A 22097-nucleotide genomic window follows, 5' to 3' on the forward strand; every position below is an offset into this window, starting at 1 on the left:
ATACTAAGAGTGATTCTCTATCCTCCAGCCCTGCTGCCTTTCACTATTTGAGATCTATCCTAATTAAAATCTAAACTGGCAAAGCATTAAACCCTCCATTTTTGTTTGTTTGTTTGTTTTTACTAATGGCTTAATTTACTTGTCTTTGGATATAACAAGTTTTTTAAAGTGTTCAATATGCATGTCCAAGAAAACAAATGAGTATTTAATTTCCAAGGAAGAAATGTGTAGTAAATGATTGTGCTTTATATTTACAAATTAAAAGTTTATCTTGAAAAATGTTTTGAGAGTGACCACACACACACACACACACACACAAACACACTCCAAGTATTGTTTTGTGCTGACTTTTTCCAAAACAAAACTAGGTGTCCTGGAAGGCCCAATGGGAAGACTAGGAACATCTATACATAGAAAGAAAAGGGGCCAAGTTATTTAGAACCAAATGACAGAACATACGTCATGGCTTTTTTTTTTTTTTGACTGCTCAGAGTCACACAGTCAAATTTGAACTCAGGTCCTCCTGACTCCAGGGCTGGCGCTCCCTCCACTGCAGCGCCACCTAGCTGCCCCGAGTCATGGCTTCTTTAATGCACAGCTCCACAAGGTGAGTCCTTCCTGCTTGGGTCACAACAATGTCTCTAGCTGGTCCAACACCAGATCCATGGGGAGCCTGGGGGGCTCTTTTTTGACACACTGAGATTTTTGATTCGCATATTTAATCACCAGGCAGTATTTCTAGCACAGTACGTTTAAGAGTTCTGTAGAAGCCTCTGCTGTCCAGCACACTTTGATAAGGAGGAAGTGCTAAGCCAGTTCTGTGCTGGGTTTGGAGTCAGGAAGGCCTGAGTTCAAATCCTGCCACTTACCCTTACTAGTTGTATAACCCTGGATATGGGGCAAGTCACTTAACCTTCCTCTGCCTCAGTTTCCTCATCTGTAAAATGGGGGCTATAAATATCACCTACCTTACAGGGTGGTTGTTGGGATCAAATGAAATAACATAACAAGTACTTTATAAACCTTAAAGCACTATATAAATGCTAGCTATTATTATTATCTACCTAATCAAAATGAGCTCTGAGTCCCATCCACTGACTCACTACACTTCCTTCTTTTATATTGTCTCTACTTCAGTAAGTGCTAGTCATACAACTTTGGCATGATGATGGAGGCTTTATACAGAAGCAGATAAATGCACTTAGATAGGACATGCAACTACTCTTGACATAGAATCCATAAGCAAATAAATAGTACATAATGATCAGAGAACAGAAAGCATAATAAAATAATAAACCAGGCACCAAACAGCTTCCAGCCCACTGCTTGTACCAACCCTGGAAGTCTCGTCAAACTAGGATGAGGCAATCACCTCTAGGATTGATCTGGACCTAGCACTTCTAGTCACTGTTTCATTTGAGTGCTCGCTCAAGCAGGCAAAACAGTGTCATGGTAGTGCCCACATATGTTCAACTCATTTTTCCCATAGGAATGATCATTACCCCACACCCCACACACAAACTCTGGTGTTGGACTCTTAGCTCATCCTGGAGCTTCAAACTTGCAATCTGCTGCAAGATGGTGGCCGTAAGGAGGATGATTTCCCCAGAGATCTCTGACTTCTGACTTTAGCTTATGTCAGTCACTGAGGAGTGGTCAGCCCTAGTAGAGAGTCATGACTCATGGTCCTTATGTCCTTTCTCCTGGACCTTCAGTAGGAGTGAGGGGAGTGCTTTCTGTCCCATCCATGTCTCACCATTTGTCTTCCCATCAACCTCTCCCCCCACCATTCCCCATTGCTCCTGTTAATAGGATCGGGGAGAGCCAGACAACTATGCTTATTTCAATTCAAAACATTTTTTTAAAAAAATGCTTATGTGGAAGATACTAGGGATCAAAAGAAAGATGAAACAATCCCTGCTTTCAGAGGTGTAATATTCGATGGGGTCTATGTGTGGGAATATTTTAGACCCATTAGGATAATATGTGAATGTGCTGTTATTATTGTTTGTCTTTCATTTTTGAAGAGGACCAGTGACATCATGGAGCGATGACGTGTGTGAACTGGATTTAACTGAGGCAGAGTTGTGCAAAGTCGTGTGCCTCACTCTCTTCCAGTCATCAAATCCGGGGGCAGGACAAAAGTCAAGATGACTGGTGATGGCCAGGGATACAGTGGATGACCTTGGCATCTTTGATGTCTGACCAAGCTCTCATCACTCCACAGAGCCTGCTTCAGCTGCCTTCATGGTCATGGAAACAATTGTTCCCATCTGCCCATTTCCTATTCCACTGGGGGAATGTCTACTTGGAGGAGACATTCGCTCAACTCATGTGTTAAGCTCAAGGCGGATACTAAAACAAAGTACTCTAGAAAAATGTGAAGAGAGAGAGGGAGAGAGAGAGAGGGAGGGAGGGGGAGGGGGAGAGAAAGAGAGAGAGAGAGAGAGAGCGCTTAGGGGTAGGGAGGGCTTAATGAAGGGACCCTAAGCTGGGGCTTGAGGGGAGATGAGAAGTATTCTAAGCCCTAGGGACGGGCTGCATGGATGTATCAAGGTGGGAAAGGGCTGAATGAGATCAGACAGCAGCTAACAGTTCAGTTTAGCTGGAATACAGAATGTGTGGAAGGGAGTACTCTGAAAGATGACTAGAAAGTGAGGTTAGAGATATGTTACAAAGGACCTTAATTGCTAAACCAAGGAGGTTACATTCTATAGACAATTGAGAGCCATTGAAAAAGTTTTGAGAAATGGTGTGACAGGAACATTTTGAAGATTATTTTGGCAACTCTGTGAGGGATGGAATGGAGAAAGCATTGACTAGAGGTAGGTAGACCACGTGGGAGGCAATTATAACAGCCTAGGTAAGAGGTGATGAGGTTGTGAATGTACACATTTTTCCTTATTACAAACATAGTGTTTCATGTATTACAAATGAACAAGTTGGCAAAAACTGGAATTCTTAATGTTAAATTAATCCTGGGGCTATACAATTAAATTTTTATTTCACACTATGGCTATAAAATTGAAGATATTTAGAGTAGGGGCCTGGTAGCTCTGTGTGTGTGTGTGTTTGTGTGTGTGTGTGTGTGTGTGTGTGTGTGTGTGTGTGTGTGTGTGTCCAAGGACCAGTTGAAACCCCTTGAGTAGGTCCCTGGCCCCCCGTAGCTATCAGCTACTAAACTGCAAAGGGAGTATGAGTAGTAGCATTGGAAGGAATATCCACATCAATTAAGGTATAGATGACTGAAGTTGAGATGCGATTCCATTATATTTCATCTCCTGCATGAGATGAAGAGATGGGATGATGAGAGAAGCCCGCACAGGAGACAGAGAAGGCAAAGGTATCGTATGATACAAAGAGGCCCAGCAGAATGAGAACAGGAAAGAGACCATGGGATTGAGCAATAAGGAGGTCATTAGCAGACTTAGAGCTGTTTCAGTAGACTGTTGGCAATGGGAAACCATATTGCTGTGGAGTGAGAAGGGAGTGGTAGTGAGAAGAGGCAGTGAATGTAGGCTGCACTTTCTTCAAATCTGGCAGCCAGGGGGAGAGATGGGATAGCCAGGTCCAGTTTGTTACCTTCTCCCCAAACACTGCAACTCCCTGCACTCCCTCCCCCACCCCCTTCTTCCTCTTCCTGGTCACACCAGTCCTAATCATCTGTACCCACTGAGGTAACATGGCGTAATGGACAGCGACAGCACCTGGATTCAAGTGTTGCCTGAAACATATAAGCCATGAGACCTTGAGCAAGTCATGGAGTGCTCTGAGTTTTGCAACACACTTTGCATACTATTTCTTTTGATCCTCACAACCACCCTGTGAGGTAGATGTTATTATTATTATTATTATTATTACCACTTTACAGATGAGAAAACTAAGGCTGAGAGAGGTTAAGTGACTCGTACAAGACCACACAGCTCGTAAATGTCTGAAGCAAGATTTGAATTCAGGTCTTCCTGATTCCAAGTCTCACACCCTATTTTGTGCCACCTGGCTGCCTAATGCCCTGAGCCTCAGTTTCCTTATCTGTAAAGTAGGGATAATAATACCTATAGCAGCTACTCCAGAGAGTTTTTGTAAGGATCAAATGAGATAATGTATATAAAGCACTTTATAAACTTTAAAACATTCTATCAATATGAGCAAGCATCATTAATTAGTTTATTAATTACTACTACCATTATCCCCCAGCTCCAATACAACAAGAACCACTTAAGATTTTGTAATTCTACATTATGCCTATAAAAAATCAGCCCACGATGCTTTGGGGCTCCTGAGTAGTTATGGATGTGTGGGCTATCAAAAAAAATAGCAAGAACTACATTCTTCCTCATCTTCCCCTAGCCAACTTCCTCTCCCAACCCTCCCCCCACACCCCGCCCCAACCACCACCCCAGGAAATGTGGGAGAAGCTGCCAGAAAGATGACAGCAAAACTATTGTGGGCTGCTCAACTTTAAAACAAATCTATCTGTAAGGCTTCCTTTCATGTGGCCCTGGGAATGGGTGGGACACCTATAGCCTCAGCCAGGGTGGGGGACTAGGCATCAGTGGAGGGACTGGCCTGTTGTTTTTAGCTGTTTAATCTAAGGTAAGTTTACTCCTCTCCCCACCACCACCACCACCAAAAAAAAAAAAAAAAGATACACACACAACAAGATGCGGGCAGGTTTTTTTTCTCTCCAACATAAACACTTTGTTTTTAAGATTATTATACAATTAACTGAACACATTTTGCCTTCTGTTGAGAACAAATTGATTTTCAAGGTGAGGTCTTGGGAATAGAACACTTTTAGTGAATTAGATTGAAACTGGCTAATGCAGGGGGCCGCTGGTATTGGGCCAAAGAGGGGTGTGCCGTCCTAGACGAACGATACTGGAAGCTGAGAAAAATCCATTTTCCCCATGGCTAGATTTTAGGTTTGACATTGTCCCGCATTGCCTCTCACTTAGCACTATACACTTACAGCACTCTGCAGTTTGACATACACAAATCACAGTACATGCTTATTCTCCCCACTTTCCTTTCTTTCTTTTTCTTTTTTCTTTTTTCTTTTTTTAAATACAATTATCATCAAACACAAAGCAAGGCTGAACATTACCGAAAGCCTGACTTCCAATCTGGGTCTTTCCAAGAATGCCCACTCTAAGCCATCCGTGGGAATATTTTATTTTCAACAGAAGGAGGAAAGAAATGACCACACTTGGGTTGCTATTGGAAGAACAATAACAAAAAAAAAATGTTTTCCCATTGGCAACCAGTTTTCACTACAGTAGCAGGGAAGCACTGGGCAGACTCAGTTTCCCTCAGGATTGCTTGATTCCACGTCTCGCAAATATGAATCAATTATGTTTGGAGGAACACCTTGCAAAAGAAGCCTGCAGAAGGAAAGGCCACCTACAAAGGAGGAGAAAAGGAAATAGTTCAACATAGCTGAGAGAGACAGGCTGACTTTGTTGTTGGGGGGGCTAGCTGCTCTGAGAAGCTGGGACAAAGAGCCTTTCGGTTCCTGCTGGGGCATCGTGTCCTGACTTTGGTGTTTGCTGGCATTGCAGAGGAAGAGGCAAGTTTCAGAGCAGGCCTCCTAAGCACTCCAGATACACATTGTGGTTCAAATTTGGTGATTTCGAAATATCGGCTCCTCTTTGAGCATAGGTGAGAATACTCTGTGTGTGTATATGTACGAGCCACACAGTGGAGTGAATTCACCCAAACTGTGGATGAGCACCAAGATCCACTTTCACCTGAAAGGTGAAGGATGGAGGGCTCCATCTGTGATTTCCTTCTGGCGAAACTCCCTCCTCTAATGCAGACCAATATCTCCCCTTCAGCGTGTAGTCTTAGAGTGGTGCCTGGGTAACTGAGAGGCAGTGACTTGCCCAGGTTCACGTAGCTAGCGACCATCTGAGATCAGATACAAGCTCAGGTCTTCCCCACTCCGTTAGCTACTTGTACGCCATGCCGCCTCTCCAGCTTAACCTTCAATCTTCTAATTAAGCGGGGATTCTGACCCAGCAAAATAGGGGTAGGAACAATGGGACAACTCCTGAATAAAGCTTAAATAAGCCAACCAGGATATCTTTTTTTGTTTTCTTTCTGGGGGCCAATGTGGGGAAGACGATGAATTAAAAATTTATTGAAAATTGAATTCACTGAAAGTAACAGGACTGCCCTTGTATTTGGTGTGAACACCCACTGATCCCTTGGACTTACCTTTGTTTCTAAGTTTGTTTTCTAAAAAATTGAATCCTTTCAGAGAGAACCTTTTGGAACAACCTACCAACCCCTCTTAGGGAAGGGCTTTACTAATCTCTAACAAAGGTGCAATTCAGACAAAAGCAGCATGCTGTTTGACATTCTTAGAAAACTTCCCCGATGCAAGTCCCAGAAAACCATTCTTTTCTTAAAGTGAAAAAGAAAAAAATCCAATCACGTCTCAGAAGAGATGCTGCCATTTGTTTATGGGTCCATTCCTTGATGCAGTTAGCTGCAAGGTGCTGTCCCGCAGTCTCCAGCTATGTTCAAGGCCTCATGCTCTATCTTGTGACATAAACAAGTTTCTTAGGATGCTGGGGTTATTGTGATGGGTGAGTACTAGCGGTTAATTTCAAAGTTTCTGAAATACACATTTAAACTACTCAATTAATGATTAAGGACATACCATTTTCATTAGGTCACATAATGAAAATCATGCCATACTCTACAGGCTCTGTATGGCTTATGACAGTCATAAGCTTCATAGGCCGAAACCATATGAAAGCTTACCTGAGATGACACTATACATTCAAAAATCCTTACTGCGCTACAACTAAGGGAGAGAGAGAGAGAGAAGTTATAAGCATTAATAAAGGGCTGACACCAAGGTGGATGACTTGTTGGATAAAATTATTTTCACAGTTACGGTAGATGAGGAGATGATTTAATGTATCCTTAGTCATGTAAAAGATGGAGAAAATAGAAGCATATGGAAAATAAAGGCAGGATCCAGTACCACTTCAAAGGGCTCATTAATATGGGAAAGCTTTATTAATAGGCAGGACCAGGGGAATTAACTCCTAGTCTTTTGCCTTAGCGGATGGTAGAGCCAATCAGATTGTGAGGTGGATGTTTATGGTAATAGCTTCCAAACCGTAAGCTTAAAAGAAACTACAACATATATATATGGTGTTTTTCAACAAAAGAAAAACACAGACATCGCACTATGATACATATATATATGTGGAAACTCAAAAAGGCAAAATTATCAAGTAAATCTAGGTTAGCCTGCGGGGCCCTGTTGGACATTGTGATCTGAGCTCGTTATATATAAAGTCTCACGTTTTAAATTGGAGGGTTTGAATGAACAGAAGCCCTTAGCATACCCCTGATCTAGAGGACGACTGAGAGGAGTTCAGTATTAAGTGCTCGGACTGAATGGCTATGACGTAATACTTAAGATGTGAATTCCTTGAGAACAGGGACGATTTAATTTTTGTTTCTGTAATTCTAGTGCCGAGAAATATGCCTGGCATATCACATACTTGTTGATTGGTTGATTACGGGATCACAAACATGGAACTAGAAAGGACCATTGAGTCCAAAGAGGTATTTTACAGATGAGGAAACCCAGGCCCAGGGAGATGAAGTGATTTGCCCAGGGTCATATAGCTAGTAGGTGTCTGAGGTAGGATTTGAACTCAGGTCTTCCTGACTCCAAGCCCAGAACCTGATCTACTGTACTACCTGGCTACCTTTATGATTATAATCCAGAAAATGTATTTTAAAAGATAGTTTCAATTTCCTCCTATTTTGGAGGCTATAAATATAATTTCTGAAAGTTCATAATCAATCAATCAATCAATCAATCAGTCAATCAGGAAACCTTTATTAAGCACTGACTGCCAGGCATTGTGGTAAGCTCTGGGGATGCACAAGGAAAATTTATTGTGGCCTCTATGTCTGAGGGTAACAAATTTCTTCTTCACCCACCTCACAGACCGAATCCTAATCGATGCTTTTGGATTGGGAAGAATTGAACATAAAAATGTGTCTGTATCTACACATACATATGTGAGCATATGCACATATATATGTAAATCAGTGATGTACATGGACATTGAAGGTCTCTCATTCAGTCCAGCCCCTGATCTTACAGGTGAGGAGGCCCAGTCAGATTCCATAAAACTCTTTTCCTTCAGATACTCTACTTCACATATTTTGTATCCCAAATTAAAATGACTGTTCCTGCTTATGCTATGATTTGAAAATATATATATCATGTGTGAAGCAAGCCTAGCTTTATACATGACACGCCTTCATGCAGGGTCCTGGAAGGGTCTCAGGTTTCATTTAGGGACATAAATCTCCACACTAATTTCAGCCACATGAAAATGTTCCGACTGCCTGATAGGGCTTGTTGTAGACATAGACAGGGCTTGTCAAGTCCCTAAAGGTCAAACCTATGGCCAAAGGGTCCCAAACCTCTTCATAAACTCGTCTTGAAGCAGTGGTGTCAGTCTCAAAGAGAAACAGGGGCTCTTCTTCCACTCACAAGGATCCCCACGGACCGAATGTGGATTTGGTTTTAAATTGTGATATCATCACGTTTTCTCTCATTTTTATTTATTTTATTACATTTTTCTCAGTTATGTTTTAATCTGGTTCAGTTGTACTCAGGAATGCTGTGCGGTGCATGTTTGACACCTGTCCGAGAGGGAGTCTGAGACATGTGAAGACACGGTTTTGTTGGTTCCCAAGCTCATAGTGGCCTTGTTGTTAAAAATAAGGTGCTTCGTAGTTGTAATTTTGTGACCTGTTACGCTACCTGACTTCCTACCTGATAACTTATCTCTGTTAGTTTACTGTTCTTGAATAATTTGGCCTTCCTCACTCATGACATAGCTGTTGTATGCCATGAGTACTAATGAGGACAGTCTAAAAGCAGAAGGAAAGGCAAGCTTTACATGCAAAATGCATTTTCATGTAAAATAGGAATGGAATGGAAAGTAATATCCAGTGGGATATGAATTTTTTAAACCTGTTGCCGCCCCGCCAAGAAGACTGGTTGTCCTGGGGTATTTAATCCTTGATATATCACTGCAGAATTAGAATAGTGGGACTGGTATTTATCAATTCTCAGCCGACATTCTTACCTTTTAAATTTTAAACAGTTTAACTCTGCTTAATCAGCTATTGCCTTCAGTACCAACAATGTTTTCCAAGCTATCAAAGCTCACATCACATTTTCATGAATTCACTGACTGATACATGATTTCCTAACAACAAAATTCTTATTTAAAATTCAAATGGCAAAGCATTAGGAGTGTCCCACATTTAATCCCCCCAAAATACATTTTTCTAAATTGCTTTTATGATATTATAATTTTATACGATCAGCAGATTTAATTTACTTTCAAAACATGGTATAGAGGAATTATTTTTTAGAAGGTGCCTTTCAAATTTCTACATAAACACTGTCAGTGTAATAAAAATAACAATGCTAACTGTTGAAATTAAGCTGAAATGGTATCAGCTGAGATGCAAGATAAAGTATTTTTAACTATTGGTTGTTTGGTTTGAATCCAAAACAAACCTCTGATTAAGTCAAGAAAGCAGCAGGAAAAATACTGGAATGACCGTCACAGCTGTAAAACTTGTAAAAATGTAATATCCTTTATATTTGATTTGAAAGTCACCTATTCAGAAAAAAATAATTCCTGTTATGCATTCACAGTGAATATAAATTCTGCTATATAACCAAAGACAAAACCATTAGGAAAAAAAGGCTTAAAATTAAGCTTACATGATAATTCTTTTTTTTAAAGGTACATATTCAATTCTCTATCATATTTACTCATTTGACTTTTAGAAGATCCTTTTAGTAGATTTTTAGATTAAAAAAATCAATTTCATAGTTGAAATCCCTTGAGCATTTGTTCTTTGAATTTCAGAAACAGACATCAAAGGGGAGCTTTTTCATGAGTAAATAGGGTTAAAAAAAAACAACCCACCCCAGGAACATGGGCACATAGATGTAGGGCTGCAAGGGACTTCAAAGGCCATCAAGTTCCCACTCTCACTCTCCCAACTCCCACTCGTTTTACTGAGAAGGAAACTCAGATTTAGAAGAAGTGCCATGAGTTGCACAGCTAGTAAATATCAGAACCAGGATTTGAACTCAGGTCTTCCTGACTCCAAGTCCATGTCCCATTTCCTAGTTTAGGATTCCATCTTATAGAAATGTAAGAAAACTCATGTCCTCAAGAGTTTAATGCAATGAGAGCAAGAAAGGATGCTTCAGGATCATGCCAGACGTTCTAGTCAAGGTCATCCTGTTGGTGGAAGGGGGTCAATGGAAACTCAAAACACATTCTGGTTTCCAGGAGAAACATACGGCATAAAGGTCATAACCCATCATGCTATGTTCCATGGGTAAACAAAAATACTTACACTTACTCTGGTATTTTTTGTTTCCCCAAAGAGTTCTTAGGACATTGTGGCCAAAGGGGCCATGTTGAATGGGTTGACAAAGAATAACCATGATTTGGCAAGTTATGCCAAGGAAATCTGCAGTCCATATATCCTTAAGCATCCTCATGGCTTAAAATGCATTTTTTTAAAGTAACATCTTTCAAAACAAATACAAATAAAAAGCATCAATAGAAACATAGGTTCTCCCGGACTTTTTAAAATCAGCTTTTCAGATGACATCCCATCCACCTGTTGCATGTGTTTAATGTGTTCTTAAGTATGCCAATAGCAGTTACCCAGGTATATATTATATCCTTCCCCTGATGTTAAAATGATTATTTGGCTCAAAAACTTAAAAAAAGTTAATCTTTCCTCTTGAATCACCATTTCATTCAATAAATTCATTTCTCTGAGATCACTTTCCTGGGATGTCATCACTGTTGTTCCATCTATACTCACCAAACTGCTCACCCCTGGGCAGTCCACTGATGTCAGTCACTGTACCTTGAGCAGATAAGACTTACAGAGGATAACACAGACCCACATTAAATGACTCTGTTGCCCTTACGTATGATGTCAGTATGAAGGGAGATTTAAAAGCTTCTCTCCCATTTTAAACACTATAAACTTATTTTTTGTCTTTGGACTTAACAGAGATGATTAAAAAATACAAGAGCAGGATGTCGTTCACTTCAGCGCATTAGGAAGGATTTTAGAGACCCTACCTTTCACCTCCAGCTTGCATTCCACTTCCGCCGTCCCCAGGTCATTGACTGCTAGGCAGCTGTAGGTTCCTCCATCATAGGGGCTGGGCTTACGGATCTCCAAAGTACACACTCCTTGGTTGCTGAACATCCTATATCTCGGGTCATTCAAGATGGCAACTTTGTTTTTCAACCAGGTTATTTTAGGCTGTAATTATGATAGGAGGGGGAAGAAAATGGAGGCAAATGTATGATAAAAAATGATAAAAAGAGGAGCATCAAAGCCAATGAACATAAGTTACATTGATGGTTTTTGGTTTTACATCACAGTCATTTCCTTACATTATCTCCCCCCCGGCATTGAAACCTTTCTTTCTTTTTTTTTTTTTTGTTACAAAGAAAAACATTTGAACAAGACTAATCAATACAGTACCAAGCCTAACAACGTACGCAACGCTCCACACCTCGAGTCCCCCAACTCTCTGCAGAGAGGAGGGAGGTGTGTTCTCATCATCTGTTCTCCTAGACCACATTTGGTCATGACAAGAGTCAACATTCAGCTGCTTTTTGGTGTGTAACACAGAATTTCAAAGCAAGATTTATAGGGAAAGAGGAAAAAGAATCCACAGCAACAACATTTGGTGTTGTTGTTGTTTTGATTAAGTTATGTTTACTATTTGGGCAGAGAATGCTAATGAGTAGTCCTGGAGAAAGAAGACAGATTTATTCAGAGTTACTGTGTTAGAGTAGAGAGATAGCACCCCTTTACAGATCTGTAGTGGCCATGATATTAACTCATCCGTCATGTCTTGAGATCCTTTGCAGACACTTCAGAAAGGATCACTACTGACTACTTTTGCCTCCTCCCCCTGTCAAAGGTTTTGTTTTTCTAGCACTTTAAGGCTTACAAAGTGTTTCAAACCTCAAAACCTGAGAGATTGGTAGGACAAGTAGTGCCCTCATTCTGCAGATGAGGAAACTGAGGCCGAGATGCATTAAGTGACTTGGTTTAAACAGTGAAGAGCTCAGATCTAGCCTCAGATCCTGACTCCGATCCACTCTCTCTTTCCAATACACCCTCCTCTCCTTCACTATGGAACTTCTTGGAGGAACATTCTCTTTTTTCACAGCAGTCTCCTCCAGAACCCAGGGTCAGACTTCACTGAAATAGCTTTTCTTCAGCCGAATGACTTCACTCACTACCTACTAGCTGATCGCAAAGCTAGGAAGCAGCAGAGACGGGATTTGAACCCCGGACCCTTGATACCAAAGCAAATGTTCCTCCCCATCACACTATCCTGCCGCCTCTAACCCTCCCTTAAAAAACACTCACCCCCAAACCTCCTGTCTTTCCTGATGGAAGCCAGCCCTGAGAATTAAAGAATCATTAGCATTCCCATATTACTGTATTTACTGTGCAAATGATTACTTATCCCCAGGGAAGAGAGAAAATAGCATTTGAAAGGCTAACATATTGTTTGTTTTTCTGATGATATAGTAGCAAACTTAAAAAGCACACACAGGCACATCCTGCCTGATAGGAATTGGCTTCTGGCAAAACTGAATACACTTGGAAAATGCCGTTCATTAACTTCAGGGGAAGCTAACTCCAGAGGAACAACATGACAGCCCAATGGGGTCATAATAACCTCACAGGAAAAGAGCTGGAAGGGACCTCAGGGGTCCTCATTCTACAGATCAGTAAACTGAGGGCCAGGGAGGCGAGGCGACTTCAAAGGCCAGTTAGTTCAACCAGTCTCATCTCACAGATGAGAAGCATTCTGCCCAAGGTGATGTGGGTAGTGAGTGGCAGAGGTGGGATTTGAATTCAGGGCCTCTGATTCCAGAGACACTGCTCTCTCCACTGTGCCATGTTTTTAGCATCCTATGGAGGCTTTTGTGAGACAAGGTTTGCCCGGCAGCTTTGTCCAGGGCAACCTTGTACGCAGCACACAGCACAGGGACTGATGGATCGTACCTTTGGATTTCCTCGGACGCTGCAGTTCAGGGTTGCGTTATAGCCTGCTATGGCATAAGTGTTCACCAGAGGCTGAGTAAACATCGGTGCTTCAGTGAAATCAAAGTCTTCATACACAGGGTTTTTGTAGACTTTTCCTAGAGGGAAAAACAACACACACAGAGGGGAAAAAAAAATCTATGAAATAGCCCAAAAAAATGAACATTTGGAGCACACACACGTCCCAAATGGCATGTTTTCCAACCTCAAAGTAGCCTGGCAAACATCAGATGGCACGTATGCAGTCAGTCCTTTGGTTTCCTGTATGTGTGCATACATGTAAATAGGTACCCACAGGCATCCCTCTGCTGGTTCTGCCCTCTCTGCCTTCCCTTGACTAACGAGGTATTCAATCAGACATGCACTGAGCAGGAAAATAGAAGTTGCTTTTCAAATTGGCACGTGATTTGGAGAAGTCACTTCTCATCCCCTTTCTATGGCCTTCCTGTCTAGGAAGAAGGATCGTGGGATACGAAGGCCCTGGAGAGATGCTAATGGGGAGCAGATTTAGAGATGGAAGGGATCCCAGCGGCCTTGTGATCATGGGCTCATAGACTGAGAAGTGAAAGGGAAATGAGAGGTCGTCTAGATGAGGAAACTGAGGTCTAGAGAGGTTAGTTGACAGGTCCAAAGTCATACAGATAATGCGTGAAAGAGCCTGAATGTGAACACACGTCCAGCCCCATCATTTTTCAGATGGGGAGCTTCCCTAAGATCATACAGGTAAGAAGTCAGAATATGACCTAGTAGCTCCTCTGAGGACAAACTCAGTGTGCTTTCTCCTATAGGAAAGTCTCCTGACCAAGTTAATGCAACAACAAGCATTTCTTTTGCACCAGGACTGAGAGACAAAAGCAAAGACGACTCTGTCCCTGCCTTTGAGGAGCTTACATGCTAGAGGCTGTATTCAGAAATGAAAGGATTGTTGCCTGAATTCAATCTGCCCCCTCCTCCCTGCCAAGCAAGTTAGGGTTTGTTTCAGGAATGTCCAAGCCTCGAGGCAGCTTGTGTTAATGAAACAAAGATTCCTTTTCCCCTTGGATTTTTGTCTTGGCACATGAGCGGCCAAGACAAATGGCCAGAAACTGGAAAGGATTTAAAGGGTTATGTTTTAAAGGACGGTGACTGAAAACTAATATTGGTTTTTAATACTACTTTTAATATCTCTGAACATTTACTTTCTTTATTTACTTTATTAGTTTAAAATCTCTGAACAGTTAGCTTTCTTTTTCCTTTCCTAGAGTGACTTCTCCCCACCCCCTCCAGCCCGACTCAGCTGTTTGGAACCAAGGCTCCAAACTCACCGTCCTTGGCAATCACTGCACTCTCTTTCGTCATTGTCGCCTCCTCACTGAGACCACACATGTTTTCAGCAAACACCCGGAAGTAATATTCGTTTCCTATGACGAGTTCAGTGATGGTAGCATTAGTTCTATGATAGTGCTCAATGACAGTGAACCATTCCTGGAAAACAGAGCCCACAAAGAGTCGGGTGAAACTCAGGCCTTCGGGGCAGGTGTGGTTGCCCCCTTTAAAAAAAATTAAATTTTTGTCTTTATAATGTAGTGCAGTCAAAAAACACTGAGTGTGGAGACCTATGAACTGAGTCCAGATACCAACTCTGCTACTTGCCATTCAACAAAATTATAGTAATATGATTATATAGCAATACAATTTTAAATAATAATAGTAACAACTAATATAGTACGTTAAAGTTTGCAAAGCACCTTGGATATAGGATGACATTTGATCCTCACAGCATCTCTGTGGGCCTGTTAGCCCACAGATGAGGTTTTTCAGATGAGGAAACTGAGGCTCAGAGGTTAAGGGTTCAAACAACCAGCAAGTATGAGAGCAAGGATTTGACCACAGGTCCAGCATCCTTACCAATAAACTGTGCTACTTTTTAGTACCAACTTACCTATCTCTGGAAGTAAATTAAAGTAAATCACTAGAGAAAAATTAGTCATCATTTATAGTAACAATTTGGCTTAATTATAATATTAACAAATGAGCACCAGTAGTTGTATTAAAATAACAGTTACTTTTAATTATCTCTTAATCATTCAAAGAATGTTTAAGTTTAGTATGACTGATAGAATATATATACCTTGTCATTCACATTTAGTACAGCTGATGGAGAAAAAACTATGCATATATGTGTGTGTGTATGTATATATGTATGTGTGTGTATAAATATACACACACATACATATATAGAGGGGGCTTTTTTTAGATAAAAGAATAATTATAAATATAATATATTTTCTACATGGGTCACAATTCCCTTCTTTGCAGTTTTGGTATTTTAAGTGAGAAAAAGACTATTTAAGTCAAATACTCATTTTATCAAGTATAATGAAACAAATTCACACAAGGCCCAGGCTCTAAAGAATATTCTTTTTCACTAAATTGGAACTGGACCCAGATTGATTGGGAAAAACTCAACACTCAGAGTTAAAAGGGGTGGCTTGGTTGCTTCCTGGGCAATTAGGAATTCTCTCTTCCTTGGTCACTCTCTGGTCACTCTCTCTTCTCTCTCTCCTCTGTTCCCTGCTCTGGCCAGCCCCAAATGTCTAAATGATGGCCATTTCACAAGGGTGCTGTCCCATTTGCTAGCTAACCTTGTGCTGGTCTTTGAGTGCTATGGGCACTGACCTGACAAGGATAGGTAGTCCTAGAAATATAGAATCAGAGGGGGATTATCAATTGTCAGCAGGCTAGCAATATCATGTTAGAATAGCCAGTGATCGGGGCAGCAAGGATGGAGCTATTATTACTGCTATTTTACAGTTGCGGAAACAGAGGTTAAGTGACTTGCCCAGGGTCCCACAGCTAGGTAGGGTCTGAGGCTGGATTAGAACTTAGGTCTTCCTGATTCCAGGCCTTATGCTCTATCCCCTGTACCACCCCACTAGCTGCCCAGAATGGCACAATACTTGGAACTATCACCTGGGGACACCTGGAGGCTATGGCTTCCCTGGGCCCCTGTGCTGAAGCACACATCCTATGTAGCCAATACCAGGAATTCTTCACCTTTCTTGTGTCATGGACTCACCCCTTGGGCAGTGTCTGGTGAACCTGTGAGCCCCTTCTCAGAATCATGGTTTTAAATGCAGAACATAAAGTACATAGGAGTACAAAGGAAGCCAAGTACATTGAAATGGTTACTAAAATATTTTTTTAAAAATACAAGTTAACAACGTTGTACATAGTAACAGCAACATTGTGAGATAATCAACTATTTCTTAGCTTTTCTTAGCAATACAATGATCTAAGACAATTCCAACACATTCATGATGGAAAACGCTATCTGTATCCAGAGAAAGAGCTATGGAGTCTGAATGCAGGTGAAAGCAGACTATTTTCACTTTCTTTGTTTTTTTTTTGTGTTTTTTCCCTTTTGTTCTGTTTCTTCTCCCACAACATGACTAATGTGAAAATATGTTTAACGTGATTGCACACGTATAACCTGTACCAGATTGCTTGCTGTCTTGGGGAGCGGGGAGGAAAAGAAGGGAGGAAAAAAAATTTGGAACTCAAAATCTTATGAAAAATGAATGTTGAAAACTATCTTACCATGAAATTGGAAAAATAAAATACTATTTGCATAAAAAAACCAAGTTCACAAAACCCCAGATGAAGAACTCCTGGCTTAGCCAATGTAATGTGCAGCAGCTGTAGGTGGCTATCATTTGCAGTAAAGGTCCTCAGGGTCACGCCACTGCTGAGAAGGGAAGGCTGGTGAAAAGGCCGCAGCTCATACTTTGTGGACTTTTTTGCCAGGTCTGTATTCGAGCGCTCTGAGGATCAACATTTAGAATCAGCTTTGGATATGCCCTTTCACTATTTTTGAACTTGTGATTTCTGGCACAGCCCGCAGGTCTTAGGAAGTCTTAGATGCTCAGACACTTAGCTTATAAGTCATCCATCTGCCCAACTCCCTGGAGGCCCATGTTTTGATGAAAGATAATACTCCAGATACCAAATCTGATCAAATTATGTAATATCTATCCAGAAAAATGGAAAGAAGATGAGATATAAAAATAGTCTGCTCAGGGGTGTCTGAAATTCTAGAGTTCTGCTTCTTCCTTTGGTCTAAGATTCTAGACTGAGAGCTAGAAGGGGTCCTTAGAGGTCATTTACTCCAACCATTTCATTTTACAGATAAGGAAACTGAGGTGCAGAATGGTGGAGTGACTTAACTCAAGTCAGCCAGGTAGTAAGTGTTAGACCCAAGATTTAAACCTAGTCCTCTGTCTCCAAATTCAGCTCTCTTTCCATAGCACGTTCACACTGCCCTTTCCAATTTTCTCCTTGTCTCCTATTACTTCTACGCCTTCAGTAAATAAATCCATGCTGAGAGGTATTAATGCCAAAAGACTTTCTATCAGTAACAGGAATGATTTTCAACCGTGGTCGGTCCACACTCCACACCAGGGGCTGTTTGGGGGGAAATGCACACACACACACACACACACACACACACACACACACACACACACACTTTGCTTTATGCCACTCCCTGTGGTTTTGTTCCTTCCATCAACTTCATAATTTAGTGGATGATCTTTCCTCACCCTGTGGTTAGTCTGCTGAGGAGCCCTTCCAGAGTTACCTATGCTTATCAACATACAATGGAGTTAAAATAATGGGATCACAAATCTAGAGTTAGAAGAGATCTCTGACTCTAGTCCAGTTCTCTCATTTTACAGATGAGGAAACTGAGGCCCAGAAAGGATAAGTGACTTGTCTAGGTTCGCAATCTGGCAAGCGTCCAAGGTAGGATTCAAACCCAGGCTTTCTGGAGTTCATGTCTCACATTCCATCCACTGTGGTACCTTTTCCCCTCTATGCCTTGATAAGCCGGCAGAATAGGACTTCAGCATGGCACACTGGAAGGATCATTGGCTCTGGAATCAGAGGACGTGGGTTCAAGTCCTGCCTCTGATACTTATTGCCAAAGTGACCTCCCTGGGCCTTGAGGCGGCCTTTGAGGTCTCCTTCCAGCTACCGGAGAAGGGAGGCGGTGGAGTTACCTGACTTTGTTAGCTTCATCTTGAAGAGACAGAATCTCCTCTTATGACGTTTGGAATAAAACTGCATCCAGTCGTGAGCCTGGTCACAGAACGCGCCAGAGACTTATCAAAACAGGGGCTCATAGGAATGAAAACTTCACTACCTCTTTCTGGGAGTTAATTTTCAGGGGCTTTGAGGTGATCCAGGGGTGTCTTAACTCCCCTACACTTAGGAAGAAACTTCAAAAGATCTTTTTTCATGTTGAAGAGTCCAGGAAAGCTTCTAGAAACTTATCTGACTTTGAAACACAAGAGCCTGGCAGTGGGTAGTGGCTTGCACCAGATGACCACTCCCTTCTCTTCCAAGCCTGAGGTGGTAATACAAGAAATGCAAATACTGAAAGAAAGGGCAGCAAAAAGGGTTTAGGTTCTCTCCTCACTAGTCTGTCCAAAGAAGGGGGTGAACTAGACAAGGCCAGCTCTAGCGCCAGTGAATAAGCCCTATGACTCGTCAAAAGAGCTACAACTGAGCCTTCAGTTTTTATCTACGTAAAGCTCTGTACCAGCATTAATTTCGTGCCCTGTCCCCATATCATTTTGTATTTATTTTTCCATTTTTTTAGTAAGTACTTGTATTTGTGTATATTTTTGTATCCCAACAGTAGACTGAAAGCTTCTTGAGGGTAGGGACTGTTTTGTCTTTTCCTATCCAGCTTGTAGCCCAAAATGGTTTTTGAATTGAATTGAGATCAGTCTGACAATATGTCACAAAACTGACTTTGACCCGGTGGTCTCATTGTTGAGATCTATCCTAAAGATATCATGAAAGGGAAGTAAAGGCTATCTTTGTACAAAACTATTTGTAGCTGTCAAAGTGGGGACAGCAAAGGACACACACAGAAATATGGAATGAAGCTGTGAAGGGATGCAAAGGAAGATCATCAGGCCCAGGACAGCACATACATGATAATGATTTAAAAAAAAAGAAAGAAAACCAAAGCACACTAAAGGTGATGAGGTTTCAGATGGTAGAAAGGGGTATGGAGCAAACCTATTTTTAAGCTGATCCTGGGTTAGCTTGCCTTTATTTTGTTAAGATGTATTGTATGATACCTTTCCCTGCCCCTCACCCCAACTCTTCTCCCTATCTGGCCAGAGGCAGCCTGGGGTAGTGGAGACAGTGCTGCACCTGGAGGCAGGAAGACCTGAGGTCGAATCTCACCTCAGATACCTGCCTAGCCTTGTGACTCTAGCTAGGCAAGTCACTTAATCTCTATGAGGATCTCAAGTGATTTCCTTGGAGTTAGCTTCTAAGTCAAAGCTGGATTGTTGAGACCTGTGATTCGTACATTTGGGTTCCCAGACATTGGGTCATACTGAAAAAATCAAAGCAGATTTTTTGCGATAACTCTGTGACTTAAACTCAGTGACCACTTCATCCTGGACAGTATCTCAGCAAGCCAGACCTGCTCTCCCCCTTACAGCGAGTCAGCGGTGCAGGCCAGGGGACATCTTGGTACTCAAAGGACTCTGACAAAGAGGGAATTTCTGCTTCTGATTCTTCATAGAAGAATCTCCAACAAACATTTAGTAATTCAAAGCACTTCTTCAAAAATAACCTGTTCAATATAAACAATCCAGTTTAAAAATTCTGGGTGTTCCTGGATTTTTTTTAAAATGATAGGTCATTAAGACACTCTTAAGACTTGGCTGTGCATCTGAAAGGATGGATACACGTTCCCCTGTGTATTTCCCATCCTCTGCTCTCACTTACAGTACTGCTGAAGAGAGTTGGGGAAAGTCACAACAGTGGTTACACTATAAGTTAATGTTAGTTAGCCAGCTTTAACTGGGCCCTCACTGCAAGGCAATCCTGTCATTCCTCCCTCAATCCTTCCTCATCTCACTGCCTACAGAAGCTGTTCCAAACCTTCTCTTTGCTTCTCAAGCCTCCCACACCTTTACCCTCCTCTCACTCTCTCAGCAGAGGACTTCACCTCTTGCTTTACCGAGAAGACTGAAGCCCTTTGCTGTGAGCCCTCTCTTCTCTCTTCATCTCAAACCCGGTGGCATTATCTCCCATTATCTCCTCCTTCTCCTAATCCCTGATAGGCCAGCATCTCTACTAACACTCCCCAGATTCCATCCCCTCCAGTCAATTGAACTTTTAATCATTTCTCTCTAATCTTCAATTTTCACCTACTGATTCCTTCCCCACGGCTGCCTTCAAACATTCGAAATCTTAGCCTTAAAAAACCTTCACTAGACTCTATCATCCTTCCAAGTCATCATCCTGAGTCTCTCCTCCCGTCCCCAGTCAAACTCCTAGAAAAAGCTGTCTATGCTTGTAACTCTCCCCCCTTTGTAATTTGGCTTCTGACCTCATCACCCAAAGGAGACTACTCTTTCCAAAGATACCAACAATCTCTCCATTGCCAGGTCTGATGATCCTTTCTCCTCACGCCCTTTTTGATCTGTCTGCTGTATTTGTGACGCTCTCTCTCCTCTGGGTTTTCACTGCCCCCGTGTGACTGTTCCTTCTCAGCCTCCTTTGCTGGTTCATCAGCTGAATCGTCTGCCTGCTCACGATCTCCCCAAAGCCAGCTGGGCGTGCCTTCTCTTCTCTCTCCATTCTCACTCTCCTGGTGGCCTCACCTGCTTCCCGAGTTCGATTCTTGTCTCTGTGACGATGATTCACGGATTGACGTGCATCAGACGCACACCACCAACTTCTCCCCTACCTCCAACACCTCTCCTCTTCCAAACTCCCCTGTTTCTGTTGAAGGCCTTGCCCTCTCTTGATTTTCCCAGATTCCTAAGCTTATTGTCATCCTCAACTCCTTTTTCTCCCTCAGCCCAAATGTCAGGTTGACCAGGCTTGCAATTTCTACCTTCACCACATCTGTTACACTAAGTTTTTTCTCTCCCCTTAGGTCTCCCCTTTCACCTAGACGTGTGCAATGGCCTCCCCACTCCAGCCTATTCAAACAGCTGCCAAAATGGTTTTCCTTAAACACGTGTCGTGTCTGACATGTGGCTTCCCTGCTCAGTAGGCCAGGGTGTCTCCGTCTTGCCTCCTCTGTTCAGCTTTTAAAGTCCCTGCCCAAAACCTCTCTTTCTAGGCTCCTGGACATTAGTCCCCCCCCCCCCCCCCCCCCGCTCTTTGATACAGCCACACTGTCCTTCCCTATGCTCCACACACAAAACACTCTATATCTCACCTCCCTGCCTTTGCACAGGCTCCCACGCAGGGAGTGCCCTCCCTCCTCATCTGTGCCTCCTAGAATCAAGTCCCACCCTCCACACAAGGTTTTTCTTGATCCCTCCGACTCCCCAGTGCCCTCCCTCTCTAACTGCTTTGTGGTTTTTGTATTTATTCTCTCTATATTTGTTGTGTATGGACCTCTATATGTGCTTGTCGTCTCCCCTGTTAAAATGTAAGCTCCTTGAAAATTGCTTCCTCATTTGATTTGTCATGCAGTAGGCGCTTAATAAATGCTTATTGATTGATTCATTTATCTACACGCACACATAAATAGACACACATATATTTCACCAATGAAATTAGATAGTACAAATTTGAAATAAAAAATTTTTCTCCTTGCTGCCTCAGAGAAATAAAAACTTACCATACTCTTCTTGTCAGCTTTTTGAATTGTGTACCCTGTAATGGCAGCATTTCCATCATCCTTTGGTGGTGTCCATGTCAAGGCAGCGTTTTCTCCCCAGACATCTTCAATCTTCACAACTTGGGGCGGGCCAGGACGGTCTGAGAAAACAAAAAGCACAATGTTACAGTCAGGCCATTTTCCACCAATCTGTATCTGTATTTATATCTATCTATCTATTTATTTATCTTTCTATCTATAGCTGTCAGAAGAACATTTCTGAATCTCTTTCTTC

General features: G+C 42.0%; 1 protein-coding gene across 1 annotated transcript in view; it reads right to left on the bottom strand.

Annotated features, from left to right (window-relative positions):
• Positions 1–4675: 4675 nt before the first annotated feature.
• The window catches only part of MYBPC1 (myosin binding protein C, slow type), a 73260-nt gene continuing 55838 nt past the window's right edge, over positions 4676–22097 (bottom strand). Inside the window, exons 24-28 of the mRNA XM_027855798.1 lie at positions 21824–21963; positions 14481–14640; positions 13138–13274; positions 11181–11367; positions 4676–5403 (exon numbers count right to left, since the gene is read on the bottom strand). Of these exons, the coding sequence (XP_027711599.1) occupies positions 5303–5403; positions 11181–11367; positions 13138–13274; positions 14481–14640; positions 21824–21963 (725 nt within the window). The 3' untranslated portion in view covers positions 4676–5302. The remainder of the gene's footprint in view (positions 5404–11180; positions 11368–13137; positions 13275–14480; positions 14641–21823; positions 21964–22097) is intronic.

Source organism: Vombatus ursinus, unplaced genomic scaffold (assembly GCF_900497805.2).
Source record: "Vombatus ursinus unplaced genomic scaffold, bare-nosed wombat genome assembly UNPS02011334.1, whole genome shotgun sequence".
NCBI classification, from domain to species: domain Eukaryota; kingdom Metazoa; phylum Chordata; class Mammalia; order Diprotodontia; family Vombatidae; genus Vombatus; species Vombatus ursinus.